A 19,756-nucleotide genomic window follows, 5' to 3' on the forward strand; every position below is an offset into this window, starting at 1 on the left:
ATTATTCTGTGATTTCCACATTTTCTTAAGTGAGCACATGTTGCTTTTTTAATAGGAAGAAGAACCTTAAAATTGCCATTTTAAGTTCTGATTCTTTTTTTTTTTTTAATTTTTGTTAGGGAGGAGGTAATTGGGTTTATTTAAATATTTAAATATTTATTTATTTATTTATTAATGGAGGTGCTGGGGATTGAACCCAGGACCTCGTACATGCTAGGCATATACTCTACCACTGAGCTATACCCTCCCCACAAAATTACCGTTTTAAATTACTGATAAATAGTGAAGTCCAAGTGAAAAGCAGCTACATTTTATAGTATGATTAATAAACACACAGTGAGTAGCTCTCACTTAGGCCAATATTTGGAGAGTTAACTGAATCGAAGTGGGGACTATAAAAGAGAGAATTTTAGATGCTGGCTGAAATTTGTGATAAAAGAGTCAAGCCATCTCATCCCCTTTTGAAATGTGACTTATAAAAAATAAATTTAAAAATTCAGTTTCTGAGCAGTCAGTAGCTCAACCAAATGTACAGGGTGCTGGGTTCTGAGAGAAGAGCCCCGTCCTGTAGGGAGGGAGATGTTGGGCTTATGCTCTCTAAATGGCATGAAGGTTTGGGATCCTCACAGTTAGCATGTGGGTCCGTAGTTTGAGCAGTGTTCCCAACTGGCATCCTCTGTGCTCTTCAAAGTAATGGTAGAAGAGCTTCTGTTAGTTGGCTTTAAGTTAGTCACTGTTGAGAGCAGGATTTATTTTGGTGTATTGGTCAGTGTGAATGAACAATGTTACCTGCCATAACAGCAAACAATGGGTGCTGCAGCCACCAAGCCCTCAGCCACTGCAGCGACCCCCCCAGAGGTGCACTCTGAGGGGACTCAGGATGGGGAAGAACAAGATACTGGCCCTAAATTGCTACGGTGCATATCAAAGGAATGATTTTAATGAGCCCAGACTCTTGCATCTTCCCATACATAAAAAAGCACTGAATTCATTAGTTTGATGCCTGGTTTTCTTTAATTAACAGTAATCTTTTGATGTTCTGACTACCTGGTCTTTGTTGCAAAAACCCCTATATATTCTGGCTCCTCCCTTACCTCTGAGCAGTCCCTCAGAGCCTGAGAGGCTCCCTCCCGGTCTTGAAGTCCTCAGAAAGTCTGCCAAATAAAACGTAATTCTCAGCTTTTAGGTTGCGCTTTTTTTTCAGTTGACATCCTGGAACACATACCCTCTCCATTGCTAACTAAGTCAGAAATATACAGTCCTATCACTGGAGGGAAAAACAGAAAAATATTGGCCTAACTAGGATCTACTCACTGTGTGTTTATTAATTACACTGTAAACTGTTGCTGCTTTTTATTTGGGCTTGACTATCACATATAGAAAACTAATATCTTTTAAAGGATTCCCACCAATTGGAAATATTTGCTCCTCCTTTGAACTCCTCTGGCCCGTCTTTTTAATTCTCATTTTGTAGCTTGCTGTCTCCTCTACTCTTTAGCAAGCTTCTGGAAGGCAAGGACCTTCTCTGTGTCTTCCATAATGCTTTCTTTGCACAGTGGGTACTCAATAAATGTTTGATGAATGTCCAAATTCCTAAGTTACTGAATTAGGATTTTTCCTGACTTTAATGAGTTCAGGGCCAAGACAGAGGAGATGAAGCCTACTGCTTCGGAGTCTGGGTGGGAATTGCTTGCATGCAACATCCAGGGTTTGCAGCCTCTCCCCATGGCTTCCTGTACTGTGGGATGGAGGCTCTGCCTGCCTACTCCAACTTCTCTCTTCTCCTAGAACTCTATTTCCCTAACTTCTCCCTCTCTGTTACCTACTTCTCTGTAACAAATCACTCCAAAACAAAATCATTTATTATGTCTCATGGTTTCTGTGGGTCAGGAATTTGGAGCAGGCTTGATAGGGCAGTTCCAGCTCCAAGATCTCTCATGTGTTTGCAGTCAGATGTCTCTGGGGCTGCAGGTCATCTGAAGTCTTTTTTTTTGAATAATTTTTTTAATATCTTTTTTTTTATTAGCAGGGGGAGGTAATCAGGTTTATTTATTTGCTTTTAGAGGAGTTACTGGGGAATTGAACCCAGGACCTTGTACATGCTAAGCACATGCTCTACCACTTGAGCTATACCTTCCCCCTCATTTGTAGTCTTGACTGGGGCTGGAGGATCCATTTGCATGGTGGCTCACTCACATGGCTGGTAGGTTAGTACTGACAAGGTGGTTCCTTTCCCCAGAGGGCTGTTTGAATGCCCTCACAATATGGTAGCTGGCTCTCCTCCCTCCCCTCCCTGCTCCAGAGCCTATCAATCAAGACTACAGCATCTTAAAGCAGAAACTATAATGCCTTTTATGATGTAGCTCCAGAAGTCACATACTGTTGCTTCTGGTATATTCTGTTATCTACCCAGGTGATCCGTGATTTATTTGGGTGGGAGATTACCCTGCCGTGATTCTCCAAGTGAAGGCTAGTGAGCTGAGCCTTGGTTCATCTCTCTCTTTATCCTAGCCTACAGCATTAACCTTCGATTTTTGTTCTCCCTTAACCCATCCTCCAATCTGTTGCTTTCTTTTCTTTTTCTTTTTTCTGGAGGGAGGAGGTAATTAGGTTTATGTATTTATTTTTAATGGAGGTACTGGGGATTGAGCCCAGGACCTCATGCTTGCTAAGCACACGCTCTACCCCTGACCTGTACCACCCCCCGCCCCAAACCGTTGCTTCCTGAAGTGTAGCTCTGAGCGTGTTGTTTCATTACTTATACATCTTCAGTAACTAAAATGGATTCTCCATGAGGGCAAAGACTATTGTATTATCTGTTGCTGCATAAAAATCTTACCATGAACTTAGTGGTTTAAAACAACACACATATGTTGTCTCAGTTTCAGGGGGTGGGAGTCCATCATGGGTTGACTGGGTCCTCTGCATGGCTGCAGTCAGGGTGCCAGTCAGGGCTAGCTTCTCATCCGAGGCTCGACATGGGAAGGATCCAATTCTAGGCCCTTCTGGTTGTTGGCAGCCCTCTCAATTCCTTGCAGGTGGTTGGATTGAGGGTCCCAGTTTCTTGCTCTTCTGACTAGAGGCTGTCCCTTGCCACAGGGCCCTCTCACAACATGCCAGCTTGCTTCTTGAAAGCTAGCAGGCGAAAGTGTGTCTCTGCAAGACAGATGTCAAAATTTTATGTAATGCAATTACGTACAGATACTCATGTACATTTCATCACTTTTGCCATATTCTAATGGCTGGAAGCAAGCCACGTGTCCCACCCACACACCCACACTCAATTTGGCGTGGGTGTGAATGCCAAGAGGGACAGGGATTACAGAGGACACTGTAGTGTCTGTTTGCCGTAAGTATCTACTTACTGTGTTTTCAGCACCCTGAGCAGTGCATGACACATACTAAGGTCTAATATTTGAATGAATGAATGGAGTGTGACTATTATGTTTCCAACTCCTTGTTTAAGCCTTTTGCTTCACTCCTCTTCTGTTTCAGAGATACTGATTTATTCTTGAGAATCCTCTACTCTCATCTGTCCTCATGGATGAACTTCAGGATGTTCAACTCACAGAGATCAAACCACTCCTGAATGATAAGGTAAAGACCGCTGATTTCACTAAAATATATGTAAGTCTTTTCTTCCGTGATTAGTTCATTCTCCATATTATCTGAATGGTAACTAACTCAAAACATATTTAGCTTGACTTTCTATGGAGAGAATACTTCCAAGAAATATATTTCTTAACCTTCTTCTTGATGTCTTTCCTCCCTTTTCTTTCTTCCTACTTTTGTTTCCACAGGCCAAATTCAATTAAGTTATCTTTGAAATTTTCCTGTTTTACAGATAGAGATGTGAAGCAGAAAGTGTGAGAGTAGGGGTTGACTTAGAACCCGAGTGTCTTGATTTCCAGTTTCTATAGGGAGAACTTCACAGCCATGGCTGGTGCTGTACGTGGCAGTACTCTCCCTAAAGTTTGTCAAGTCTGTGGTGTGACCTTTCTGTCCACGTGGAGGGATGCCTGGGGTGGGTAATACACCTCATTTTTACATTAGTGTCAGAGAGCTACACAACAGCCACCAGGATTCTGCAAGTAAAGAGTGCTGTGATGATAGGAGTTACCAGAAAGCTAAGCAAGGCTTATCCTCTCTCGCTCCCTCTCCGTTCAGTAAATGTGCCTGAAACCCCTTCTTTTCAGCTCTACTCTTTCGGTTTATTGTCATTGTCCCCTATTAAAATACTGTTCTAGCTTGGTGTGAATGAGCCCCTGGCATCCTTTCCTGAGGGGAGTGCTGATGGAGAGTAAGGATAAAGATAGGTGAGGTCAGGACGTTGGTGGGGAGGGTTCCAGAAGAAGATGCTGTTGCCTGTTACCTTTTTTGCTCAAAGCAAGACCATTCACCTGCAGCTTCTGGGGCTGATGACTCACTGTGTGTTCATTAATTTGCTATTGAATACCGTCAGCCCCATTTTCAGCCCCATTCTCATCGCTGTGACCCCATCTCCATCCTCACCCTCGCTCCCACCTTTATCTTTCACCAGGTTTCTTGCCCTCTCCCTTGGCAAGCTGCACAGTTTAAATTCCCATTTGGTTTCTCCTGCTGCTTCCCTTCATGTGTTCAGAAAACTCTCTCCATTAAGTACTGTCTTTTGGTGTGTGTGAAGGGCTCTCCCCAAAATGATGTGCCATGAAGAGGAGGAAGGAAGTAAAATCTGCTCCTGTAAAGCTTTAAAGCCCCAGAGATGAATAGTTACAAGGCATGTTGCAGTAGGCAGTTTAGCTTCAGGAAGGTAGTAACCTGTCCTAAACCTGACTGATCATCAGAGTCAGCTGGGGAATTACGTAAAAATACAGATTCGTGGGTCCCACTCTAGAACAACTAAATTGGAATCTGAGGGGAGGGGGATAGGACACACACACCGCTCTACAATCAGTGGTCCTCAGCCTTGGCTGCTTATTGGAGTTACTTGGGGGAGATTTTAAAATGCCCAATGCTTAGTTCATCCCTCCAGAGGTTCTAATTGAATTGATCCAGGGTAAACTTTTTGAAAAGCTTCCAAGATCTGAGGACTGGGCACAAGTAAGAGAAGGATCCTTCCCTGACCCTGGAGGTCCGCAGGATGCCTAAGGAGGCACCTACATGAAGTGTTGCAGGAGTTCATTGGCTATCTCACAGAGAAGGCAACTGGAAAAGAAAAGATTCGGTGACCGTGACCATGGAAAAGCATTGCTAATGTCTGGGTCCTCATGTCTGAGGCCACAGTGATGCTTTGGCTGTGTCTGATGTGTGCCCAAGTGCTATGAACAGAATTGTGCCCCTTTCCCTAAAATTCATATGGTGAAGCCCTAACCACCTTTCCCCCATGTGACTGTATTAGAGATAAGGCCTTTAAGGTGACTAAGGTTAAATGAGGTCATAGGGTAGAGCCCTAATCTGATAGAATTGGTGGCCTTATAAGAAGAATGAGGGAGAGAGAAAGAGAGTGACACCACCACCCCCTCCCCTGGCCCCGGCCAGGAGAGGACACTTAGATGGCTGCCACCTGCAAGTCAGAAAGGGAGCTCTCACCAGGGACTGAACCTTGATCTTGGACTTTGAGTCTCCAGAACAGTGAGAAGATAACTTTCTGTTGTTTAAGCCACTCAGGCAGCCTGAGCCATCTAAGACACCAAGCGCTGTCTCACTTCCTAACATCTGTTAGCTCTTCTTGATGTGCTTGTGCTGTTCCTACCCACGTCCCATGCTCTCTCTCTCTCCATCTTGTTCCCCTCCCTCCCCGGGAAGTGTTCCCAGTGCATCACTATTCATGAGCACCCCCTGGTCCAGCCAAGCTTTACAGAAGTAGAATCGGATGTTATCATTCCCAAACAAAGAACTCTACCCCGCTACCCCCACACACCCCCTCCAGTGTATCAGTGCTTCTACCTTAGCTCCGTAAGTGGGCGCTTTTGCATACGTTTTGAAAGGTATAATAATGACAGTGCTTCTCACCCATTATTTCATTTGATCCTCCCAATAGTCTGGTGATGTAGGACACACAAATCAATTTGTTCGCCTATTGCTGGTGAGGAAACCAGGGCTAGGAAAAGCGAAGCAGCTTACTCAGATTGCGAACCTAAGAATGCCAGCTGTAGGGCAGGGTTTCTCAGTCTTGGCACCGTCAGTGTTTGGGGCTGGATAGCTACTTGTTGTGGGAGACCGTCTCAGGTACCGCAGGGTGTTTAACAGCGTCCTTGGCCTCCACCTGCTAGATGTCAGTAGCACCCCTGAGTTATGACAACCCAAAATGTCTCCAGACATTGTCAGGTGTCTCCTGTTGAGAACCACTACCGTTAGGGTTTAAGGCTCCAGATTTGAATAGGAGGAAATGTCTTGAAATTTTTGTTTTTGGGAAGTTTTTTTTTTGGCCTGTTCTGCTATTACTTACTAAGCTCCTTTTGTGTGCCAGGTGCTTTACATCCCTTATCTCTTTTAATCATCAGAGTATCCCTTTGCCGTAGATGATACTATTCCTCGCTTAGCAAATGAGAATCTGACTGAAAGACTGCCTTGCCCAGTCAGTAAGTGGCAGAGCCAGGACTGATACCCACGCCTTTCCTGCTCCAAAACCTAGGGCCTTTGCGCTGTGTTCACTCTGTAGATGTTTTAGCATCCCCTCGGAGGCTTGCCCTCCCCCTTTAAGGGGAAGCCAGGAGATGCATATTATCTCACTTCATCTTTCTGTCCGTTCTCCTCATAGATGTACTCTTAGCCAAAGACATCAGTACCCTTCCCGGCTTTGGGAAGCTAAAGGAAGTCTAGGCCCAGCCTGTTAGGCAGAAATTTGCCCTGAGATGACTATAAGGCAACATTCTCAAAATAGCTTTAAGCAAGGCTTATGTTAACTTTCCTCTTGTCATTTGTTGGTACTTTTCCCATTTAATTTTAGTATGCCTGAGATTTTGTCTATGGCTCAGAATTGCAAAGAAGTGGGTAATTTTGCCATGCTTGTTTTGGCTCCAGTGATGAAAAGAACCACCTGCCAGCATTTCTGTTTGTTTTTTGGAGGCAGAAATTGCACAGGAATATGACATGATTTTTTTTAAATAGCATTTAACCGTTTTCAGAGCATTTTCACAAATACTATCTAATTTGAATCTCCTAACCTCTTGTGAAATAAGTAAGCTAAAGGTATTTTTAAGTCCATTATACTGATGAGGCTCAGAGAGATTATATGACTTATCCAGCGTTAGTGTCCAGTAAGGTGGTGAAGCCAGGAGTGGAACCCACCGCTGTTGACTGCAGCCTGATTCTGGGGGTCTAGGGCTCTTCCCACCATCTGTGGCCTCTCGTTAGCTGGTTGTTCCAGCCTTTTCAGCCAACAGACCTAGTACAAGCAGGAGAGAGCTGACTGGTTTGTGCTTTGTTATCCCTGCCCTCTTCTGCCTACTGTTGGTTCAGATACTGCTGAGCCCACAAAAGCCAAAGACCAGGCATGAGAGAATAAGCAGGTGGCCACAACTGGCTTCTGCAGAACTGAGGAAGTATCAAGAAGAAGAATAAATATTTAGTGGGGGGAACAGAAACAATGTATTTACTTTGTTTTGGTTGTTACAGTAGAAAGTGAGGTAGATCCTACTGCAGTTTAAGTTTTCTTTTTCTACTAGTGGTTGGAAACATAAGCAGGGGAGGAATGGAGGATGTTACAAGAAGCAGGGAGAACCCAGGGATAAGCCTTTTTTGTAACCTCCAGGGAAGCAGAGACAGGCAAAGGGTTTATGCCAAGGTCTCTTTAAAAAAAAAAAAAAGGAAAGAAACATTTATTGACATTTTCATTAAAGAGTATTTGTGAAGTGCTACATTGCATGGACTGTTCCCCATCTTTCTACTTTCTGATGGTAAGGATTATTGTCCTTTTTTAGTAGAAATGCCATATTTTATTCTCTTTGACAGTTTTTAATCAGCTTGCTTTTAAAACTTTTACTATTGTAACAGTTCCTCCTCCTCACTTTAGTTCCGATTACATCAGTTGCATGTAACCCTTTCTCTTTGGTACTCATTTCTTGCTCAAATTGAGTATCTCTGTTTTGAGATGCTCATAACCTCTTCCAAAATGGTATTTATTGAATTTTCTAAATGTTTGGGTAAGGACTGGGAAGAGAGTGGTCAGTCAGACACAGCCCCCCACATCAAGTTCACAGAACAGGTAGATTTGCTCCAAATATCTTCCTGTTGGTAGTTACTTCTAAGGTCTTACGTATTGTGTCTTTCTTTCCATTATATCTGTTGCCTTCTGTCCTTTGAAACTATATGTTCCTCTTGGCTAGATCTCATTTTGGGGAACTACATTTCTCTTTTCTCTAGCAGTTACAATTAAACTTTCCTCCCTGCCTTCCCCCCTTTTTTCATACTTCTCTTCATACTTTTGTGTTTTCTCAGTTGCTTTTTGCTTTTTCCCCAGGTTGAACTGAGAGAATTACTTGTTTTTAATTTGCTTTCTTGAGCTGCTTCATTTACCTTCTGTATTTGGCACTGAGCCTCCACCAGGAAACACTCCTCTTAGCTACTTCTATCTTGACTGCAACTTTCAGTAATGATTTCTCTTTTTCCTTGATTTTTTTTTTTTTTTTGAGTAAAGGTAGATTTATTCAGAGAGATACATACTCTGTAGATAGAGTGCAGGCTGTTTCAGAAGGCAGGAGAAAGGCCATGAGGTGTGGGGGTTGGGTGCTTAGTTTAAAGTAAAAGTAGTTACACACTCCATAGACAGAGTGCGATCTGGCTCACTCAGAAGGGGGGGCAGCCCTCCTTGATTTCTTTTTTTTTTTCTCTCTCTTCCTCCACATTATTCTTTTTTAATTTTTTTTCTTGAATCCCTTTCTGCTACTTAAGTCTGCTTAGCGCAAGAATCTCTCTGAACATGGAATTAATGGTATGTCCAAAATGGACAGAAAAATAAAAACACCCAGATCCTGAAATTTCTGGAAGTTTTGTTGGAGTGGAACCATGTACCACAAATATCAGAGGCAAATTCCTTCCAGAATGCACCTAGTGAGTAGTATTGAATTTTTAATGAGTTCAGAGAATTTGGCTACTGTTGACCACAGCCAAGTGGGGACCAGCTAATGCTCTCCATTCAGAAACTCTGGATGCCAAACATTGTCATAGCCTTTCTCCAGGATGATAGATCACTCATGAAGCCTGAAGCCATTCTCCAAGAAGATCTGGCATCCCTTTAAAAAAAAAAAAAAAAAAAAAAGACAGAAAAACAAGTGTTAGGTAGTGTTCCTCTGATTATTGGTACCTTTTCCCTGGGAGTCTGACTGTGTACATTGGATTAAGAACCCACAGTTGTTTTTCTGTGAGGTTCTCAACAAGGCAGAGATAACTTTGGTTTCTGGAGAGGATTGCCTCTTTCTGCTTTTGGCATTTCTTTTTGTGCTCATCTCTGAGGCTTCAGGGCCTCACAAAATGCTTCATGACTGTGATCACATGCTTGTGAGGAAGGGAATTCATTCATACAAGGACAGCTGCTTCTCAAATTGCTCATCAGAATTTGTGTCTCCTTAGGGAGGGTATAGCTCAAGTGGTAGAGCACATGCTTAGCATGCACAAGGTCCTGGGTTCAGTCCCTAGTACCCCCATTAAAAAAAAAATTAATAAATAAACCTAATTACCTCCTCCTACCCCTGCAAAAAATAAAAAATAAGAATGTGTGTCTCTATTCCATGACCAAGATTTTATTTTAGTTCAGACTAGAGTGATTTTCTCTATTCTTTCTAGATGATCTCTAAAGGAACCTTTGGGGACTCTGTAAGATTGAAGGTCTAATATGATCTGTTTTGACATCATTATAAATTATTACTCAAAAGATTAAGTGACTCTTTAAATCGTATATTACTAAATACTAAGTTACAAATATACTTTTTGTGCCATAACAAATCCCTTTTTTCTAGTTTTCTAATAATGAAAGGTGAAGCACATGCTTATTATAGAAAAATATAAAGAAAATTGCAATTGCCATAATCTCTCTATTCAGAAATAGCTGCTATTGCTAATGTTTTGATATTTTTCGTCTAGTCCTTTTTAGTGTGTATTTTAATATAGTTGAGGTCAAACTGTGAAGACCATTTTATAGCTTACTTTATTTTTATCTAATGACCATATCATGTCTTAAACTGGAATGCAGTGGAATTTTTGTTTGTCCTTGATCCAAAGTCTTAACAAAAATCTTTTAACATTTGATTTTGTTATATTGGCTTACTCATTTTATAAATACATATCAGGCACCTGATTTATACCAGGCCCTGTATTATATGTGGTGGAAGGTACAAATTGAATCAGGGACCAGGGACTCACTGGCTGGTCATTTTTATCCTTCTACAAATGATCTACCCTAGTCTGTGAGAGGGCCCTTCCTTCTGCCTCTCACAGTCTAACTAGAAATTAAGCACAATGGCTTCTCTGAAGGAGTTCTCCAGAATTTTATGGGGCTAATGGGACCCCGGGAGCACTATGATCCTTTTTGCCGGTGGCAGCATTCCTTGGAAATGTGCTACCCAGTCCCAGCTGCATGGCATCTTAGTTGTCTCTCCATGCTGTGACTGCATCAGGCTTTATTTTGTGAACTTGGTTTCATGCCAGGACTAACACTGCAGACTAGCTGCCCCTACCACTTTCTCATGTTCTCAGTGTCATCTACAGTCTCTCTGTGATTGGTAATCTATTGTGACCTTACTGCCACCTTTTAAAGACATACGGGCTGTTCATCCATAACCTTATTCCTTCAAAAGCTTTCTGTCTGGATCAGTGCTGTCCTGCAGAAGTTTCTGCAATTGGTGGAAATGCTCTGTATCTACACTGCACAATAATATAGTAGCCACTAGCCTCATGAGTCTACTGAGCATTTGAAATGTGGTTAATCTGACTGCGAGACTGAATTTTAAATTCAGGTTAAATTGGCACACGTGGCTAATGGCCACCGTATTGGAGAGTGGACAGTCTACATCGTCCCAACTGGCTCTGCTCGTTCCCTTCACAGGGAGGACAGTTTGTTTTTTTGGGTTTGTTTGTTTGTTTGTTTGTTTGTTTAACCACATTTGGCTGTGCTTTTAACCTCTCTGTTTTGTCCTGCCAGCAGTGTGGGTGGTAGGATACAGAACTGTTTCTAAGAGGATCTCCTTGAAGTGGGGTGGGATTGCTTAGTACTCCCTTGGCATCAGGTATCTCGATCTTCTCTGGAGGGGCAGCTTTTGGGAAGGTGTTTATTATTATTGCAGCTCCACACCTTCTGGGAACTTGTAGACAGATACATTATGATAACATAGTTTCTAAAAAATGAGAGGTTTTTTTTCACAGGAGGGGCTTTTATTTTAAGAAAAATGAAATCAGAAGGTTTTTTTTTTTTCTCCCAAACACATCACTCATCACCCTTTTTATACTCTTACATCATACTCTTGCAACTCTGGCATCTAAAATGCTACAAAAATGCCTCTGAGTCATTGCTACTGATTTTGTGTGTGTGTGTGCGCGCACAATCAAACATTACTATGATATAATCTCTTTTTAGAAGCTTGGTGAATTCTCCCTAGATCTTTTGACTGTGTTCTACTTTTTAAATGATTCAGTGATTTGTCCTTTTTCTTATCAGCAGTTTCATGGGATGCAACAGATATGCCAGTGTATTAAGAACCCTGTTTTAGCTTTCTTTCTTTCCTTCCTTCAGTGACGCTGTCTTTCTCCCTTGTTAAATTTCAGTCTCCCATTTCTGATCCATCTACATCTTTCTCTTCTTAATTCTTTCTTTGCTTCCTTGTCCTGGGCACTCTGGCTCCTGCCTGCCTTTGCACCTCTCAGGGTTGGCCTCCAGCTCCTTTCCTCCCAAGTAACCCCCCATGCGGGTTGTGAATGTGCTCTCAGACTCTGACCTATGTTTTACTCTTCCCACAAGCTCTCCTTGCTCTCCTTAGGTAAGGAGACAAGAAGTTACAGACTTTACTGGGAAACCGGGCTCCTTCCCTTCATCTTCATAGGAAACCCACCAAAGTGTAACCTCACCTCCAAAGACTCACCTTTTACTAAGACGTGTTAGGAACCCACCCAGCTGCCTCTGAAGCCTTTGGAAGGGAACCTTTTTGGTTTTAGGGCAACCCAGAGGCTGCACATGCACTGCTTTCACTGTGAACTGAATTTGCTGCACATTTGGGGAAGCCACATGGGGAAACTGACTGTGTTTTCTGCCTTCTGTTGACAGAATGGTACACGAAACTTCCAGGACTTTGACTGTCAGGTAAGGACTGTACAAGCACCGAGGAGGGCTGTGTACAGGACCTCTGCAGTGCTTCCCTCCCTGTGCTGGTGGTCTTGTAGAGGTGGAGCTCTCTTCATAGCTAATCATGACTCCTTCATGTTCTTTTGGTTATTGGATCTAGTTTGTTTAAAATGATTAGCTATTGTGTTCAAAAATTGCCTGCCCAGTACCTGTTCTGTGGTTGCAGGTTATTGGGTGGAGCTCTCTTTTTGAAATTAAGATCTTTCCTCAAATGATGTTGGATACCCTGGTCACAGACATCAAATAGACGGTTGTCACCTCACTGCAGAAAAGGTGGGGGAGGGGAATTTGAAGGGGAGACTCACCAACAACAAAATCTTTTCCTAAAAGAAAAGGCCAAATTAAGCTTTATTAATGCAAACTGCAGCCATCTCTTGGTTTTATCTTTGGAAACGCAAAATTCAGCCTGACTCATCAGTATTTTCTTAAAAGATAAACTGTTCTTCTTAGTCTGCTTTTGCCTGTAGCTCTGTTGCCACTTTGGAAATCAGTAAAGTGAACCAGCAGCTAGCCGTCTTCCTACTTTATCCCTTGACTGGCCCTGAAAGAAACGGGAAGGACTGAGTGCATGGAAATGGGAACCTTATAACCTGTCCGCAGCAACGTGAAGTAGACTAGGCAGGAAGGGAAGGTGCAGGGAAGCAAACTTCCTTGCGTTCAGGATTCAGCCAACTTGTACACCCCCAGGCAAGTGGATATTTTCAGGTATGCATTTTATGTTAAGCACAGTGAAATCTCTCCATATAGTATTAGCCTCAAAATGAAGAAGTAATATCTATCTCATAGGCAAACCAGTCATAGCATAATGACTTATTGGGTATCTACTGTAGATACTGAACATACATCATCTCCAGTCCTTGGAGCAGTATCACAAGGTGGTTTTTATTATAAATGAAGAAATTGAGAATCAGGTTCTGTAACTTTCCATTGGGTGGAATTAGGGTTAAGAAACCCCATTCGTCCTGAATCCATTGCCCGTTCTTTCTTACCTGGAAATGGCCAGAGCTGAGATGTGGCAAGGAGTTGAGTTGTATGTAAAGCTGAGGTTCCTTGGCAGGACTCACTTTGGAAGGGGAGGGCTCATAGCATTGTTACAGATTTTTGAATCTCATGCCAAACACCTCTTGGTGTGACTGTTTGGTGTACTTTACCTTTACAACATAATCAGCCTGGTGTTGTTAGGGAATCAGTTGCTATAGCCTCTGCTCAAAAACAAGAAAGTCATTATTTTTTGGTACGTGGTGGCAATCAAGTTTGGGTTTAGTTGTTTTTAATTTGATCTGACTTCAGTTGTGGTTTGGATCTGACTTCAGTTGTAGGTTGAACCAGTTGAACTTGATTGCTGTTAATATTTGATATAATTTACCTAGAAGGAGATCATTTGAGAGGTTGACAGTAACATTTAAGGTGAGGAATTCCAGAATTAGTATATATATACTCTCACCTAAAAGTGTGGAAGCATTTATTTCCATCAAATTGAGCATCCCCTCCCAACCCCAAATTGGACTATTTAAAAAAATGTGCTTATTGCAAAATAGATAAGAAAATACCAAAAAGTAAATAAATAAAAATCACCTGTTATCTCACCAGTGTTAATATTTTGGTATATATCCTTTAGGATTTTTTTCGCAGATAAATTTACTTAGATATAAATGAAATTGAGTTTTAGAAATATAATTATCAATCACTTTTTAATATTAAGGCTTAAAAATAGTCTGGCAAAAATTCTTGATATTTTGGATGAAGTTTTAATATAACATATTCTAGCCTCATTAAATATAACTTTCATTCAGTTCTGATACAAATAAAATGATGGCAAGTGTTTGTCACTATTTGTCACATGTCTGTCACTGGTTTTGAATGTACATGGTCTCTGTGTTCTAAAGAAGGAAAAAAATCATAGGCTCTCCTTTTTTTCTCCTCTCAGCACTCACGAATACTCTTCTGTTGCCTTTCTCATCTATCTCTTTGTTAAAGGTTTATGTGACGTTCTGGAGACTGGGTCAGGAGTCTAGTGACAGATGATAAAAGATCCAGGAGGTAGGAACTGTGACTTGAGAAGTCTAGAGTGGCCCAGTTTGCCTGAAGGCTTCCTGGAAACCACTGGGCATTCTTAGGAGACAAAGCAGAGCAAATCTAAATCCAGCATTGTCACTTAGGAAAGGCATTCAGCCGTGTCATTGGTTTTGTTTATTAGCATAACTATGGCACAGGGTTAACAGAAGCCAGTTAATCAGCGCTTTCTTCTGATCTGTCTTGACTCAGAAAAATCTTTAAAGAATCTTTGGTGATATCCTGGGAAGTTATTTTAGCATCACAACCAAGCTTATAAATTTAGTCTCAACTGCCTTCCCTGGCTCCCTGCCCCCTGCTCTGTTTTCTTTACTAATCAGCAACATGCTTTTTGTTTGTTTGTTTGAATAATTGAAAATATAGTTAAAATTGTACCATTTCTCTTGGTTCTTTGATTGTCCTAGTGACTTCATTGCTATATAGCTCCCCTGAGGCAAACAGCAGTTATATTTGGGTATAGAGTAATGAGGGAAGTTGTTAGAGGTTACATGCTTAGAATTGATGAGAAAGGAGAAGGCCTTCTGCCAGTTGAAACAATGAATCAGTAGGCTTATTGTCCATCAGTCTACTTCAGTGCTGCTTAATTTTCCTCTGCTTGTGAGACTGTTTGAAAATTTGGAATTAGAGCTGAGACAAATGGTATAGCTTCTCTGTGTATATGATATATTGCTTTAAAAAAGTAATTACAACTAGGGATTAAGAGGTACAAACTACTATGTATAAAATAAATAACCTACAAGGACATATTGTACAACACAGGAAATATAACCAATATTTCATAAAAACTTTAAATGGAGTGTAATCTATAAAAATTTTTGAACCACTGTGTTGTATACCTGAAACTAGTATAACATTGTAAATCAACAATACCGTAATTAAAAAAACATGGATTAGTAAGATGGGTTGAGGGGAATGACAGGTGTATGATAATCAAATATAGTAAAATATCAATGGCAGAATCCAGGCAGTACATATACAGGTGTTAAAATTATTTCAACTTGGCTGTATGTTTGAAAGTTTTCAAGATAAAATATTGGGCAGTTTGGGGAATCAATGTTTAACTTTACAAAAAAGTACACAAAGCTGCTTTTAATTTTCAAACAACTCTCCCCATAGACAATTCCAGTGCTTCTCTACATGGACACATACTGTTTTTTAAACATTTTTTATTGAGTTATAATCATTTTACAATGTTGTGTCAAATTCCAGTGAAGAGCACAATTTTTCAGTTATACATGAACATATATATATATTCACTGTCACATTTTTTTCCCTGTGAGCTACCATAAGATCTTGTATATATTTCCCTGTGCTATAGAGTATAATCTTATTTATCTGTTCTACATTTTGAAATCCCAATCTGTCCCTTCCCACCCCCCCACACGTACTTTTTATGAAGTTATAATCACCATGTTTGTATAAACGTCACCATTGTTATTTCTCACATATTTCTGAAACTTTATGTGTAATGTTTAATGTTTGCATATGACATAAATAAATATGCTGTATGTTGTGTATAATAAACAATTTATGAAATTCAGAAAAGTGTAAAAATAAAGGTTACCTATAATCCTGCTACCTAGAGATAGCCATGCTTTATTATACTTCTTTCTAGTTTTTACTTTTATATTCTGTCATCATAAGAGTACACGCTCATAGTTGAGTATTTAGAAAGCACAGAGAATTTTAAATAGCTAGAGAAAAGCTCATAATCCTAGAATCCAGGGACGACCATGTAAATATGTTTAATGTTGAGGTGTGTGTGTGTGTATAATTTTTATAAAAATAATTTTAAAATGTATATGGTTGGTCACACTGGATGTACAATTTTGGATTATTCCTTTTTGTTATTATTTTTTTAATTTATTATTTTATTTGGGAGGAAGATAATTGGGTTTTTATTTATTTATTTATTTTTAATGGCGGTACTGGGTATTGAACCCAGGACCTTGTGCTTGCTGGGCACATACTCTTCCACTGAGCTATCCTCTCCCCCTGGGTGTACAATTTTGTATCTCCATTTCTGACAATACTAGAACACAATCTCATTTCTATGTCATTTTAAAACTCTCATAAGAAACTAATCTCTAATGACTGCCTGTTATTTCATCAGATGGCTATACCATGACTTAACTATTCCATTATTTTTAGAAATTAGATTGCTTACAATATATTCAGTTCACTGAACACTTTCGTGCATAAATTTTATGTACACGTTGGATTATTTCCTTAGATGGATTCTTGTTGAGGGGGAGGCGATTAGGTGCATTGATTTATTTATTTTTTAACGGAGATATTGGGGATTGAACCCAGGACCTCTTGCATGCTAAGCATGCACCCTACCACTGAGCTATACCCTCCCCCCTTCCTTAGATGGATTCTTGGATTGAACATACTTAAGGCTCTGGACATATCTTGTCAAATTGCCTAACACTTTTACCAGAGGGGTAATAAATATTAATGGAGAGTGAAAAGCTGCTCTCTGCCAGGATATATCATTCCTGTAGAAGAGGCTGATAATGGAGTGAACTCACAAGAATGGCGTTCTTGCTCCTGTGGTAATCCAGGCCTGGCCAAGGGCTGAGTAATTTCATCCTGACTGTTTAAACTGCAGTAACTGTGTAGAGGACTGATTGATAGGACATTCCTGTGAGGATTGATCTTTAGTTTCACAGTTCAAATGTATGTATGCAACTGCCTCTTCCAAAGGGGTATAAATAGCTTTAAACCCTTGCAGATCACTTGGTGAATGAGCCCTGTCATGAAATAAGAATTAGGTGAAACAAATAACTGAAAGTTCCTTCCACAGAAAAGAGGTGTCTGGAAAGAGCTGAGATTCAACAACCTACTGCCTTCTGTTAGAGGGCTTGACCAGTTCCGCGCTCCTCCCCTTGGCTTGAAGGATGTGAACGTGGCCCCAGTCCCCCTTTCAGCCTTTCGTCCCACTGCTTCCCTTTGTGGACCCCACGCATACCCAGGAAAACTGGAATTATTGCTGACCTACCCACACTTCTGCTTTGTGCTTTTCCTTTCTGATGGCCTTTGTTCACAGGTTCTCCCCTTGAGATATGCACCTGTCCCCTTTTTGTTTGGTTTTGTTGTTTTATGGGGAGGAAGAGGGGGAGGTTGATTATTAAGTTCTGAGGGTATAGGTGACTTTATTCTCATTTGGGGAGAAAAAAAGCATCTTATAGAAAATATTAAGGCCCTTTTTATCACCAACTCCAATCTCAGTTCCCCTTTCCCCTGTCACTAGAGGATTTATTTCTCTGACAAGCTCTGTCTCACCGTGGGCATGATGGCTGCCAAATGCTCAAAATTTGTATCCTTCCAGCTTCACAGCCTCACTGCTGAGAGAAGATCTTTACCTGTAACTTGAAGGAAAAGGCCAGCGGAGGAGTCTTGTTGGCTTAGCATGGGTCTCATCGGGGGGCAGGGGTCACATGCACATCCCTGGACCACTCACTGGCCAGAGAATGGAGTGTTTGAATTGGCTAAACCCAGACCCCTTCCTACCTAGACTTTCCTAGAGAGTCCATGTTCTGAAGGTGTTTTGGGATGTTGAATGGGTTAAATAATCATTCACTCTTTTTCCTCTTCATTGTTAACTAAGGCTATGTGAAAAGATATTGGAGTTGGCTTTGAAGGAGGAAAAGATAGATTTTATGTTGACATATTGCAGAGGAAGCTTTCAAAAGAAGAGCATAATTAGTGAGAAGTCTGAGCGTGTGGGTAGTTGAACAGTAAAAGTAGGTGTCTGAAAGAGTGTTGATTGAACTAGACTGAAAGATATAATTGGTAAGAGAGGAGAGCTGAAGCTAGAGTCCGGAAAAGTGTATTATAGAACTTTAAAAAGGAGAATGATTTACTGATAGGCAGAAGGCTGAGTAATTGTGGAGGCAGATTCTTTCACTACGGGATTAAAAGAGATCATGCAAATGAATTTTATACAACTACACAGAGGTAAGGTAATGGGAGTATTATATTAAATTGTCCTATATGATAAATAACAAAAACTTTACCCAAGGCTCATACAGTAGCCTGCTTATTAGAAACAGAGTAAAATTCATACTAATAAGAATGTTTCCAAGAGTATATTGCCATACAAGTTTACCGAAACTCTTTCAGACTGGCCAGAGAGAGGAAGAAGCACTAACAGGCTTGACAAGATCAAAATTTAACGAAGTTCAGAGGAGATGGCAAGTCAGGTTGTATAACTCAGGTGATAGCACATTTAGCTGAAGAAAGGGGACTCAGAGCAAAGGTGAAAATTGATTATTGTCAATTAATGGTGATATCCTAAACTCTTAAATTCTTAAACTGACTCTTAAACTACACTTTTGATTAAGGGGGAGAGGCAGCCCAGGATGGAGAAGTGTGTTGGGGATCAATAGGATGTCAGGTTGCTTCGTAAGCCTGGAGAATAAGGGATCACATTCAGAGGTATGTAGCCTTGGAGGTGGTAGGCAATCAGAGTGCTGGGAAAGATCTATGACCAGAGCCCATTAGACACTCTGATTGTGCAGTCACACCCTCTGGAACACTGGGGCAAAGGGGGAGGTAACTGGAGAAGCAGCCAGTGAAGCAGAAGATAGTTGGCTAAAGCAGAAGGGTCCCCTGCAGTGGCCTGACCATTAAATCAGCTCCGTAGCCAGGGTCTCTGCACACTTCATCTCCAAATGGAGAGTTGTTCAAGCCATTCACACACGAGTTCACAAAGGATGTCTTTACAAGACCACATGGAGGTGAGTGTCTCCTTTCTTTTCATCTTCTTTATTCTAAGAACATTCACATACTTTGAAAATGAAGAGAAACTATATGAGGCACTGACGACTGAGGGTGGCTCCAAATAGGGCAACAGGATTGACGGGTAGGGCCCAGGACTCCTGGCCCTTTCATACTTTGGTCGTTATGCAGTTGAGGGCATTATGGGGAGGTAGGGGCTGAGAGACCCATAAAGAGCAGAAATTTTATAAGCCAATTTTAACTGTGAATTTCACCCAGATTGTGAAAGAACAAAGTAATTTGCCCTATTGCCTCATCTACTTTTAATGTCTTCCCTTTTGCCCCATTTGTTATATCTCCCTTTTCATCCTCCTCCTGAACTTCCCTGACGGCTCACTATCCCCCTCCACACTCCACCCCAACCAGCTGCCACCACACACACCATCCCCATCAATCACCAGGCCTTGGGAGGTCCTGCTAACCTTAGGGCCAAACTGTAAACTGGGTTTTTTCTTCAGTTCTCAGTAGTACAGCTGAGGCCAAGCCAGGGTATCTAAGCTGGACTGTGTGCTTGGATATGACAGAAGGAAGGCTCTAGTAACTAGACTGTAAAGATGACAGATCGTTGTGTATTACCTGCAATTTGAG

General features: G+C 41.2%; 1 protein-coding gene across 4 annotated transcripts in view; it reads left to right on the top strand.

The window, feature by feature from the left end:
- The window catches only part of NDRG3 (NDRG family member 3), a 60,593-nt gene that overhangs the window by 12,406 nt on the left and 28,431 nt on the right, over window positions 1–19,756 (top strand). For 2 of the 4 annotated variants that reach the window (XM_031433864.2, XM_031433866.2), the window contains exons 2-3: window positions 3,496–3,597; window positions 12,233–12,268. In XM_031433864.2, the coding sequence (XP_031289724.1) occupies window positions 3,541–3,597; window positions 12,233–12,268 (93 nt within the window). In that variant the 5' untranslated portion in view covers window positions 3,496–3,540. The remainder of the gene's footprint in view (window positions 1–3,495; window positions 3,598–12,232; window positions 12,269–19,756) is intronic. The other 2 variants (XM_031433865.2, XM_031433867.2) reach the window with 1 other exon arrangement.

This window comes from Camelus dromedarius, chromosome 18 (assembly GCF_036321535.1).
Source record: "Camelus dromedarius isolate mCamDro1 chromosome 18, mCamDro1.pat, whole genome shotgun sequence".
In the NCBI taxonomy this organism is placed as follows: domain Eukaryota; kingdom Metazoa; phylum Chordata; class Mammalia; order Artiodactyla; family Camelidae; genus Camelus; species Camelus dromedarius.